Source organism: Penicillium nucicola, assembly GCF_028828085.1.
Source record: "Penicillium nucicola strain IBT 29836 chromosome Unknown utg000010l, whole genome shotgun sequence".
Lineage (NCBI taxonomy): Eukaryota > Fungi > Ascomycota > Eurotiomycetes > Eurotiales > Aspergillaceae > Penicillium > Penicillium nucicola.
Window position 1 is genome coordinate 1283722 of NW_026643134.1, and position 12129 is coordinate 1295850.

Here is a 12129-nt window from a genome sequence, read left to right on the forward strand (position 1 = left end):
CTCCATCGCCATTTCACTGGTAACAACTGTTGTTGAGATTACTGTGCGCACATCTCTACGCTTCTCATAAAGAACTTATTTGGTTTCTTTTTCGCCCTGTGCTGTCATATATTGTCCACAATGGTGAGAGTCATGCCATGTTGATGTGTCCACGTCAGCGCCGCTCGCGTGCCTCTGTGATAGATCGCTGATAATCTCTAGTCTGATTCACGGTTATATTCATTCTCTCCGGAGACGAAGGAGAAGCTGCGCAAGTTTCGCCTAGGAACATCGCGAGCGAAGGATGCGCAAGCTATCATCTGTACGAGCCCCTAGCTTTGCATTTTCTGACAGATCTCGCGCATCTGAAGAAAATACCAGCCTTGTCTCCAATGACTGCATAAAGAACTTGAATAATATCTGTACAAGATCTGCAGGTACCCTGATTCGTATGCTAACAAGCGGCACCGTGCAGATATCATCGACAACAAGACTCAAGAGATCCGGCCACAAGACGATGAGATCTACTCCAAGATGGAGGATCTAGCCGACGACCTCCCGGAGTCCTCACCACGATTCGTTCTTCTCAGCTACCCCATGACAACCGTGAGCTGTCCAAAATAGCCTATGAGATTGCGATATACTGAAACAACCTCCCCTCACAGAAAGATGGACGCCCCTCCGTCCCTTACGTCCTGCTCTACTGGCTCCCTGAGAACTGCAATCCGATGCAACGGATGTCATACGCCAACGCAGTGGAGCTGATGCGCACCAGCGCACAAGTCAACCGGGTGATCGAGGTCGAATCCGACGAGGACATCGTCAGCATCCAGTCCAAGCTGACAGGGTCGGACTAAGCCGGCCAACAGGTTTCAAGGAAAGGTACAGTGCATGGGCAGAGTCTTTCCGATGATAGATCGGGTAGACCCGACATGTACCCCCGGACACGGGCATCTGGGACTTTTGTATAGAGGGCGTTTACCAGCCTGACTGGATTTCTCCTGTTAAACCTTGTGAATATCGCCCACGCACCCACATATACATCATATGTGGGCGTCGAATGATAACTCTTTGCTTTTCAGTCTTGCTTGGATTGAATGGGATTGTTGGAATTGGGGCTGGCGTCGATCCCACATTCCCTGATATTGGCATTTGTGATCTGTCATGTCGATGATTTGCAACGGTGTCCGGCGCCTTCAGCTAGCGGTAGATCTTGTCAGTCTGTACCAGTTAAACACAGCCCTCGCCTAGGCAAGAGGTCTGTCTCCAGTCGGTGATGCCGAGTTTGTCTCTCAGCTGGAGACTATTAAACTGGCACGGTTGAATGAATGACTGTATCAGTCCCTGACTGTTCTGTTCCAATCATCCACGCATACTCTCCTTCATTTGATACGATCTCTCCTGCTTAATCCTGATCGTGGCCTACCACTGGTGGACAACAAGGCACATCTACCTACGCAATCCGATCCAATCTTTAGCCAGGTAATCAGCTAGCAGCATAGTCCCATTCCACCGTGCAACCATTGCCAGCCCAGTCAATCAATGACGATCATCTCAGCCTACATGCTTCAGGTTCAAGTCTACACCGTAGGAGACGAAATCCAGCCCTATCAGAGGCGACACCTCCGCATAAATATTGACTACACATTATCCTCCCAAGCGAATGTGGACTGTAATAGAAACAATTGATTGGCCTAGACAGAAATGATCGCCGACCACAGTATGGATCAGCTCTTGACCCCTCGTTCGCAAACAGGACATATCAGTTACTCGCCAAGCTTCCTACTTCGAAGAACGAGAGCGAGCGGGAAAGGTCCACATGGTACGTCAATCTCAGGTGCAGGTCACTCCTGATTTGATATTTTTACCCTTTGTGTTCACGATCTACTGTATCTGTGGGCGCATATCTCTTGGATACACACCTACATGTAAGTGAGGAATTCGGCGCCTAGGTGGGTAAGTTGCTCGTACTCGGATGCACAGGTTCTACTGTAGTTCTGGATCTGACCAAGTCGGAGAGGAACAAAGAACTCAGCTCGGCAATGCAGGCATTACCAGCAGAGTGGTTCAAAGGGGGCGAAGGCTTGCAGTCCGTGTGTTGCTTTACCGCTGTGCCGGGACTAGGGGGCGCAGTGATTGCACTTGGAATGCTGGGAGACTTCTATACTGAACATAAAACGAGTGGTTTTTGGAGGTGTGAGAAATGTCGACCCTCCATTGGTGGCCCTAATTGGGAGTGTACTGTGCACCTACATAGGTGGGCAGTTGACTGTTTTTCACCCACTTCACCTATTTCACCCATTTCACCTACTGTAAAGTAAAGCCTTTCACCTAGATTCCCACACTCTTGCATCTACTCCCACATGATGCATGCAGGCGGCACGGCTGTACAGGAAGACAGGGAAACTCGCGTCTGGAAAAGGCAAGAGTCAAGACGATCGCAACTATAGATCGATCAGAGTGGGAACACTAGAAATCTCTAGATGAGACCAAAAGCAAAGAGTACTTTAGGTAAAATCCAAGACAAATTCCATCGGATCTAACATTTCCCCCTAAACCAAGACGCGGTCAATCAGCATCGAGCATTAGGGCTCCACCGAGATGACAAGGGGAAGCCCAGACCAAGAAACACATTTCTTAGTACGAACCACTCTAATTTCCAGGGGAATGGTTCAGCTTATATCATGTGGGCTCTGACATTAATTGTGTCCGTGTTTCACCCTTTTCTTGTTGGCGTATCTCCTGCATGGACCACTACAGTATGCAACATACATGACTGTATTGTACAAGTGACGGTTTTCCCCAATCTGACAGGTGAAGAAAGTCATCGGCAAGCCTGTTTTCGGTCCAGTTCCTTCAGCACGTAGTGGAACCGTTGAGCAACAAGCAATAAAAAGCGATGTTCAACCCTGGACTTGTTAGCTTGCAGTAGTGTCCCAATGCGCTAAACTCACCGTGCCGATTGTTACTCTTTTCATCGCGAACAGACGAACGGGGTGATTTGCGCTTCCAATTTCCCATGCATGACTCGTCACGGTCGGCAAGATGCCCGTGATAGGCCGGTATAGATTGACCAGGCTTCTCGGCAGATCTTGATCTGGTCTTTGCTTTTCTTCAATGACCCGACGGTGTGGTATACGTCCATCGATACTGCCAATAGTCCGGTCAGCGCGGCTTGTTCTTGGTCCTATGGGATTGAATACGATAATCAGTACGCCGTCAATAAGAATTGAATGATTCCCCATGGTCCACCTGTCACTGTCAACGACCAAGCGTTCTAAGCCCCAAGGGTTTACGATCTGCTCAGTGATCCAAATCCCGGTCGTAGCCTCTCCTGATCGACACTCTGCCCAGGTGTCAGCGAAACACCGGTGTCGCCCCTAGAAATCGACAATCTTGCTCGATTCTCCGATTGCTTAAATCCCACCTCCACTGTTGGATTATGGACTGTTACTTTACTATTTTGAGTATTTTAGAAAGGTGACCGGAATAGTGTCAACACGAGGAGGGGGGGGTACGTATAACCCTAGTGCAGGGCCACACCACTCTCCTAGAATTATTTATAGGAATATGTAGCTGGTACAGAGGTGCATGGGCGGTTGTGCTGAACCAAGGTCAATGGCCAAGTCCGAGATACGCGGAGTACAGTATTGTCAGTACACTGTACAGTTTGAGGCCAAAGCCACCCAAGCCCAGGTGGAGAGAGCCCGGGGTCCACCAGGCTGCATCTGCTTCTTTTTCTCTTTTTTCTTTAATTTTTTTTTATATATTTATGTTGGAATATCTCCGCCTTTTACACTTTCTATACAATACCTGTAATCTAACTATATTCTTATTCCTCGGATCTTCTTTTTTATAATGGTCGCTCCCCCGAGGGCCTTCTCTGCTTTTCGGGAATCCCAGCTCTCTGGTACACTTCGCACCCACATACTTATATCCACATACTTCTCCTTCTCTCTGAACAATTTTACTATCTAAATGGAATGAAGTGTTCGACCCGACACTTTGGACTGATCAACGCAGCATTCGCCATCACATTCCTACGCCACGTTGCATAAATCGAAAGCTATGTCTTCTCAAGACACCGGTCGCCCAAGCGAAGACAGGTCCGAAGGCTTTTCCAAGTACTTCAGGCGCATGAAGACTGTCTTACGCCCTCGATCGGTTTCAAAACCTCAATCTCTGGACGCATTTGATGTCGCAACAACAGCTCGAGTAACGTATGATATACTTGACGAGCATTCTTCAATAACCCATAGCATAAACTAACACAATCCACTATAGCACACCAGTACCAACACCCATATTAGATCAGATACAACAGACCACTGTACAAGAGCAGCCCATTATCATCGACTACAAAGCCATGCAACGTGAAAAGACTCGCGCCCTTTTCTCCAAGTACAATCTGAGCTTTGAACTCACTGGCGAGAGTTCCCCCACCGATTATCAATTTGCACGAGTATCCAAGCCGATTCGCATGCGTGTGCGCCGCACCTGTCACCGCTGCGAAATGACTTTCGGCCCTGACAAGGTCTGCGTCAATTGCCAGCACCTGCGATGCAAGAAATGTCCCCGTTTCCCTCCGATTCAAACCCGAGATGAAGAGTCATCTGTTTCTACTTTCAGACTCCACGAACTTCGTGCAAAGCAGCAAGGCATGCTTCACCTCACGTCACATCTGAAGCTCAGCGGCAACCCAGCTTCTCCATTATCAAGATCCTCCAGCAGCGGAGGACCCGACTTTGTGCACAAAACTGTACGCCAGCGAGTCAGACGAGACTGCCATCTATGCGGGACAATGTTTGCCAAAGGCACGAAGCAATGCACCAGTTGTCGCCATACTCGCTGCAAGATCTGTCCAAGACAGCCTGCCAAGCTCGATAAATACCCAGATGGGTATCCGGGGGACGCTGAACCACCAAAAGTTGCGCCAGACCGCACGTTCAAGAGGCCCCGTCAACGAGTGCATTATATCTGCCATGTCTGCACGACTTCTTACTATCAGGATTCTCGACTATGTGTGAAGTGCGGTCAGACGAAATGTGATGAAACGATACGAGTTCCGTATGTATAACTCCTTTTTTACTTGGCTTTGGCTTGCGCTAACCAATTCCCATAACAGACCCAGGAAGATCGAGCATGGACCCGATCCAGGTGTTATTCGGAGTCTTGAAGAGAAGCTGGCTACTATGGTAATCTCTGCAAACCAAATTACTTGATCAAGCATATCCCTTTACTTTATGCAAGACAGCCTATTTTCCACATGGTTTATATTCCAGCTCGTTGAATCCACTTGATCTATCACGATTGTTATATCCCATTGTTTTCTTCGGACCAAAGAAACAAGATATCCAGCCATACAAATGACATTGACAAACTCAAATGAGATTTACCCCTCCCCCAACCCGCCAGCCCGCAACTAAATTACACCGTTTGCTGGTCAGTTCCGCTATACCCGATCATACGACATGACCAAAACGCCCAATGTATGCATCTTGATTTCACATTCGCCCGAGGCAAAAAAAAAAAAGACATGACCTGCCCAATTTCAACCCACAAGACACACTGTCAGAAGATGAAACCCGGCGTCAATTCCAAATAAAGTAGCCTTCAGGTCCACATCAGCCCGGCGCGAAAATAGACTCTATGGCTCCCGGTCCCCTGGGACTGTCAGTGAAGGCGGGATATGAATGTGGATACTATTCTCGAACAACTCTCGAGTCTAGGCATGGAAAAGTGATCCATATTGACGTATTCGGCGCCATTTGCTGTGTTTCTCTAGGACTTGAAACTCGGGATATGCTCATCGGCTTAATAGTCACAGTGCTCCACGTTGCAACGTCTCTCTTTCGAGAGTTGTACCTCGGATGTTGTCCGGTTTGGATATTTATAATATAGAGAGGCTATTCGACATTGTGGGGTTATTCCCACTCAGTCTTCACGTATCAAATATAGTATGATGTTCTAGTCCATCGCTCCACTCCCAAATGCATCTATATATACATTCTTCGCTGATCGCACTGTCGTCGGTGGAATACCCTTGTGGCACAGCGCCACTGAAGTGTATCCCGACGGAGGCGCTTCCGGGTACACATTCACGCCAGAGAAATAAGGTGCAAAGCAGATGCTTCGGCCGAAGAATAAAATACAGCCTCCTTTTGAGGGGCATGGATTATGGAACATCACGACTCAGAAAAGTGGGATGGCAAACCCCGTCTGGTTCCGTTTGGACGGACCGAGCCGTTTGCTGTGGGTTGGACCCAGAGTATCTGCCTGGTATTGGTATTGGGTACTTTTTTTTTTGCTATTGATCTGCGTAGTGTATGCACAAGGGAATATCTACAGGGATTGTATCGGCTGCGTTGTTCGACTTTGGGCTTGATAAGATGGGCTTAGTATCTGGAATAACTTAGAATAATACGGTATTCGACGGCGCATAAGCTGCCCCAAATTAACTCTGCTGATTGGCTCGGCGGAAACACCCAGGCTGCTGGGAATCTCGATTTGAAATACAGTTTAGCTCCGACACTGTTGCCTGTTGCAGTATAGATCGGAGGCCTGAGAGGACTGGACTTCCGGGAATGCGACGGTTCTCGTATTTCTTTGAGCTTCTCGTTTCCCCCATATATCTAGTCCAGTTGAAAACGTGTCGGCTCCGATGTCTACTAACTATTCACTTGGGACAATGGAGTTGTACGGTAACAGACTGTGACCTGTTTCTCCACTGAATACACTAACCAAATCCAGTCAACCCCCCCCTGTCAAGAATTGAGAGAATTATTTTCTTGACTCGCGTTTCCAGTAACCGAAGTCAACTACTGCAATGATACCCTGAGTCCACAACCGAGACCGAAGCAAGGGTGTCATAACAGAGCCGGAGTGTCGGGTCACAGGGGGTTGACCTTGTCCACCATCGTCATCGTGCAGACCTGTCAGTGTCAGTGTCAAAAGTACCGAGACTTGCCGCCCTACTGTAAAAGGTCTCGTTGTGTACATGTACATGCACCCCGTAAGTTAACGTTAGACCAGTCCTTCGGAGGCGGAGTAACAACCCGGTCCCGGAATGACTGGAAGCTTGGTGACATCCGTTTGGTCGACGGGGAGGTGGAGAGCTTGTCGCTCATACCCGCTGTCACCCTGATGGCCTTGGTATTTAATATTGGCTGGGCTGGGTGGGCTGGGAGGACAATTCAGTTGAGACAGGGATTCCATCGTGGGTCGTAACGGCTATCTAGCCAAATCGAGAGCACATCGGGATTACATTGCGTTCCAGTAAGGGCGGGAATGTACTGTACACGCTGGCTGGTTTGTAAAAGTCTACCTGTCGCAAGATGTGGAGCTATTGGAGGAAAAACTCCAAGCCCAGGCCTTCTGGCCTTCTGGCCTTCTGGTCTTGCCGTAGTTGCAGTAGCTGTCAGTTACATGTAGATCGTGCATGACCGATCGACTAGGATCTAGGAGCATGTCACAATCTGTTTAGGTTGTGAGTTAGCGCTTTGCTTTAATGCTTTTGATTTACCTACCCTCTTGGCTCTTGGCACGTCAACCCAGGATATTCTTGGACCTGGAGGTGTGCTGCGTTGCGCGATAGTTGTCCCAAGGGCATTGGGCATCTTGTTTGACCGCATGTTCAAGCGACATATGACAAGTGAGATAGGAGATAGGGGTCGATCCCAGTCTGGAAGCCCTCCCGGGTCTCCCCACTCAGCACAGCCTGTCTTTACCACGGTGGCGGGTCTCACAATCGAGGTTGTCGAGTTTTGCTTCAGATGACAACTGCCGGTTCGCAGGATGTAATTTCCTTGTTCTCGTTAAGGTTTCTTTGCTTACGGAGGGGCTGATTTAGAGTAGGCTCTCTGCCGGGTTATAGCCGGTTCGTAGTGTTGGCTTCTGAGGTGTGGATTCGATGGTATTCACTAGTCCACCCCCTTGGCCTTCGTGCAACTAGCTGTCAGATTGTTGAAGCCCTGGCTCTCATTGGGTGAGAAGAGAAATCCCGTAGTCTGGTCTCCGGGGCTGAAGTGAATTGGGGTAGAGTCCGATGGTGAAATCGATAGTGCTATCACCAGAGGTTGCGTTTCTGACGAAGTCAAGGGGCCTCAGGCGTTTCATTTCGGGATTTGAAAGCTCTGAGTCTTCTGTTTGGCAATTCAAAGGTCTCGGTGAATTAGGTCTGTACCTGCTGGGGTCTCAGCTGATGGATACAGCCAAGTTCCATTTTGATGACAATACAAGGAGTGCCCGAAGAGATCGTTCTTGTATCAAAAGCATGTATACTCGGAAGTAATTACAGTTCCTAAATTAGGAACCTGTCACTTCTCTGGATAATATAATTTTGACTAAACCTTGATCCTCATGCTAATCTGCTCCGTCCCGGCAGACTTCTCGTAATCAATATCATCAACAAGATCAACCCTCCTCCCCAGAGCCCGCCGAATAATCCAATCTTTACTATTAATCTCTTCCTCGATCTGGCCGTCCTCCATTTCGGGGATTTGCTTAGACCCCTCCAGCCGACGCAGCATCACACTATCCTCGGGTCTTGCAAAGTACACCAGACTATACCTCGTCGACTCAGCCTGGAGACCAGGCGGTGCCACAACCCGGTGAATGTTCGAGCGGAACAAGCCATTCGTGAACTTGACCATTGCATCCCCAAGATTTACAATCGCATGCCCAGGAAGTGGTCTCACATAGACCCATGCAGCGTCCGTGCCGGGTGGTAGGACTTGCAGACCGCCGAGTCGATTGAAAAGCACCGTCACGCTGCCAAAGTCGGTGTGTTGGCCCAACGCAGTGCGTCGGTCATCTGCTGGCTGTGGGGGTGCTTTCACGAAACGGACCTGGTCCCCACTTACTGCTTGTCGTCTGTGTAGATTGGGTAAAGTGCCTTTCGGTAGGGAGAGCTGGTCGTTGAGAATGTCGAGGATTAGGGCTACTATCGCATGTGACCTCTGCATAAACGATCCCAGCTCCGCTCGACTATCTTGCAGAACGCCTGGCGCAGGTAAAGGATCACTGACTCCCAGTATATCATCTTTTGAGACCTAGTAGTGTCGAGATTAGTGTGCTATAGAGCAAAAAAAGGTCCCCACCTACATTGTAGAACTCATTCCGGTCTAGATTCCCATGTTTGTCGACTACCGCCACACCCTGCGCTTTATATCCAAAGTAGGAGTTCTGTCCGCTAAAGTCATACTTCTTCTTGTCCTCGAGACTCAGCTCGAAAAGGTTCTCTCCGAGTTTGAATAGAGTATCTGCGTAACCGAGGAGCGAGGATCCTTGTTCTGAATCTGACAGATCGAGGTAAAAGAAACCTATATCGGTTGATGCTTGGAACAGGTTCGCATGCTCTGCAGGGTCACCAGCTAGTAGCTTCCCTAGCGATAGCCGAAGAAGAGGTGCCGTGGCGACATCATCTGGGAAGGGTGGGATATTCGGGAAGTTATTGATGCTATTTTTCAGGTCAACTTGAGTCTGCATATTTGTTAAATCGGCTTCAGTGATATTCAATTTGAGATTTGTAAGATTTGGTATCGGCTTCAATTCTCGAGCGCTTTGTCCTTCTTGATTCCAGATATATATCTACCAACTACATGCGGGGAAGACCAAAGAGCCGAGGGATGATCAAGCCTGTAATAAACGTCGGAAATAAATCAAACCCCGACAATGATATAGCCTCTTCCATAGTCAATAGTAAGTCAAATTTAGCCCGAACAAAAATTATTGATGACTCGAGTAGTTTTATAGATGGTTATCTCTTATCGGGAAGTGACATCAAACAATTTTTCTCCAACTCCAACAGCAAACCTCCAACCACCACGACAAAAGGCCCAAATCTTCAACATCCACTCTTAGCACCCTCACCAATATCAAGACTGGCTGTGAAGGTCAAGCCTCCAGAATGACCGACTCCCCAACCCCAAAAACACACATTGCGCAAACCCTTCTGTCGCGCGCCCACTCCCCAGAAAGCACAGCAACACAATTTACCGAAAAAATAAAACAAAGACCCCTTTACCTCCGCCCGACAGAATCAACAGCAACAGATAACCGCAGCCGGCGCCGCCTGCACCGCCTCCGCAAAAAAGAATACTTCCTCAAACACCAGAAGCCGCGCCCGCTATCGGCGCGCGAGAAGCGCGAATCCGGCCAACACGATCTGCCCAAGGATGAATGCAAGTACGCGATTTTCAAGGGTCTGCATGGGCTCTGGGTGGGGTATATGCATGAAATTCTGGACCTGAAGCCTGGCGCGCATGGCGGGCCTGTTTCTGCGCTTGTGCACGGCAGTAAGCTTGTTAGTGCTGATTACCACGGGGCCGAGGTTGAGGTTGTGAGAAGTTCTTGTGCTGGGAGGGTTGGGGTTAAGGGGATTGTGGTGAGGGACACGAAGTTTACTTTCGTGCTTGTTACTGAGGGGGATGAGATGAAGAGTGAGTTTATATTCGTATCAAGTATGGTGAGAGGGAATACTGACGAGTGCTCTAGCTATTCCGAAAGAGCAGACGATTTTCAAATTCACGGTCCCTTTGCCGGTATCTTCAATGGGTGAGTCTGCTGCTGATGAGGCAAAGCCATTGGTCTTTGAGTTGCATGGAAGCCAGTTCGAGAATCGGTCGGTGGATCGTGCCAATAAGAAGTTCAAGTGGAGGAATATCGATTATCTTTGAGGTTTTGAGTCTGGTTGACTTAGTTTTGAAGCGCTACTTTTACAAATGCTACGGCATGAATGAAATGATGACAGCAAAATATTATGGGTGGAATGAACATTCCATGAATTGTGTTGCAAGAAGCTGTATGAGTACAAGCTTGTATGCTATCTGTAGGATATGCCAACATAAAGACGAGTCGCCTGTACGTTTTCATTTGATCCATGCTCAAGTCGCCTAGCGACGAACCAAGGATTCTTGATATCTTGGTGTGCACCAAGAAGTGTCGACCAAGGTGAGTCGATAATACAGTAAACTCCATTCCGGCAAGTCTCGTGAGATCTTGCATCGGTTTCGGGGCATGGGGTGCATTAGGCATGCATGAGAACCCAGCACTTTGAGTAAGCTGGTTGGCTACGTGAGCCATGTCATATCGTAGCCATGAGCTAGATAGGAAGTAAGGAATGAACGACTTGTCAAAGCCTCCGACCATCTGCCCTCACATGCCAGCCCATTCAAGACTGAAAGTCCGGACACTGTCCACCCGATCAGCCTCCGACTCAACATCGTCAAGAGTCTTCTCTGCTCCACCGATCAAGAAGCCCTTCTTCACACCAGTGCCCAATCTGCCACCGACAATGAGGTCCATCAAGTCGATGTTCTGGTCCCAGTCATACGACACCACTAGGAAATGCGAGTGGAAGCGCAGCGGGTCACCAGGGTAGGCAGTGTACTGGCATCCGAAGCGCAAGCCAGGGGATAAGAAGTAGCCACGGGAGTGTAGGTGGGCGAAGAGAGGGTAGGAAGGCGGCACAGCGGGAGCTGGGAGGTGGCTCGACGACGGGGGCACGGAGAGCGGTGGGTACGAAGTCGCAGGCGTGATGCCCATTGCATTCTGAGAGGGGGTTGGTGTGTTCGAGGTATCCTTGGATGGCGTGGAAGGATCCTCGGCGGCGAAGAGGTCGACAACGGCCGCATCATCCTTCTTAGGTGGCGTGGAGGGGCCATTCTCAGATGCCTGCGCGGCGGCAGCAGCAGCAGCAGCCTTAACCTTAGGGTTCGCGTTCTTGTCGTTTAGTCTGTGCTTCAGCGCCTGCTCCTTCTGCTGCTCTTTGCGATCGGCGTGGAGACGCGAGGCATGCAGACCCTGGGCTTGAAGGTCGCGTAGATACCGTCTGCGATCTTCTTCTAAGAGTGTGTTCATGCTGTCGTGCGCCTTGGTTTCGTCTACGATGCAAGCTACACCCTTGTCCACTAATAGCCGGGCCTCTTCGGGCATCAACTCCAACGGCAGACCCAGGAAGACATTTTGCTGAGGGATTTGTGGGAGTGTCCCGATCAGCACGCCACATATGTTATGCTCGCGGCGTAGGTATGTGACTGCGTCAATTGAGAACAACAGGTATCTACCGGATACATAGGAGATCGGGATTGGAAGGTCTGGTTGGGAAGCCATTTTGATTTTTGATTGAGATGATTGATTGATGGTTTTTCA

At 49.2% G+C, this 12129-nt stretch overlaps 6 protein-coding genes across 6 annotated transcripts; 3 read left to right on the forward strand and 3 right to left on the reverse strand.

The window, feature by feature from the left end:
* Window positions 1-120: 120 nt before the first annotated feature.
* On the forward strand, window positions 121-836 carry N7511_009042 (GMF family protein; the record flags this gene model as incomplete). The annotated part of the gene is made up of 4 exons (XM_057131419.1): window positions 121-123; window positions 202-301; window positions 455-585; window positions 645-836. The coding sequence occupies 4 exons, from the start codon at window positions 121-123 to the stop codon at window positions 834-836; spliced, it is 426 nt and encodes a 141-aa protein (XP_056979407.1).
* Window positions 837-4047: 3211 nt separating this feature from the next.
* N7511_009043 (uncharacterized protein) lies at window positions 4048-5201 on the forward strand (the record flags this gene model as incomplete). The annotated part of the gene is made up of 3 exons (XM_057131420.1): window positions 4048-4199; window positions 4264-5046; window positions 5105-5201. The coding sequence occupies 3 exons, from the start codon at window positions 4048-4050 to the stop codon at window positions 5199-5201; spliced, it is 1032 nt and encodes a 343-aa protein (XP_056979408.1).
* Window positions 5202-7002: 1801 nt separating this feature from the next.
* On the reverse strand, window positions 7003-7194 carry N7511_009044 (uncharacterized protein; the record flags this gene model as incomplete). Its single annotated transcript, XM_057131421.1, has 1 exon — window positions 7003-7194. One exon carries the CDS (start codon window positions 7192-7194, stop codon window positions 7003-7005), a length of 192 nt encoding a protein of 63 aa, XP_056979409.1.
* A 1127-nt stretch (window positions 7195-8321) lies between these two features.
* On the reverse strand, window positions 8322-9465 carry N7511_009045 (putative oxidoreductase, 2OG-Fe(II) oxygenase family; the record flags this gene model as incomplete). The annotated part of the gene is made up of 2 exons (XM_057131422.1): window positions 8322-9029; window positions 9082-9465. 2 exons carry the CDS (start codon window positions 9463-9465, stop codon window positions 8322-8324), a joined length of 1092 nt encoding a protein of 363 aa, XP_056979410.1.
* Window positions 9466-9886: 421 nt separating this feature from the next.
* N7511_009046 (RNase P/RNase MRP complex subunit) lies at window positions 9887-10655 on the forward strand (the record flags this gene model as incomplete). The annotated part of the gene is made up of 2 exons (XM_057131423.1): window positions 9887-10418; window positions 10474-10655. The coding sequence occupies 2 exons, from the start codon at window positions 9887-9889 to the stop codon at window positions 10653-10655; spliced, it is 714 nt and encodes a 237-aa protein (XP_056979411.1).
* A 478-nt stretch (window positions 10656-11133) lies between these two features.
* On the reverse strand, window positions 11134-12090 carry N7511_009047 (tRNA splicing endonuclease subunit SEN34; the record flags this gene model as incomplete). The annotated part of the gene is made up of 1 exon (XM_057131424.1): window positions 11134-12090. The coding sequence occupies one exon, from the start codon at window positions 12088-12090 to the stop codon at window positions 11134-11136; it is 957 nt and encodes a 318-aa protein (XP_056979412.1).
* Window positions 12091-12129: the final 39 nt, after the last annotated feature.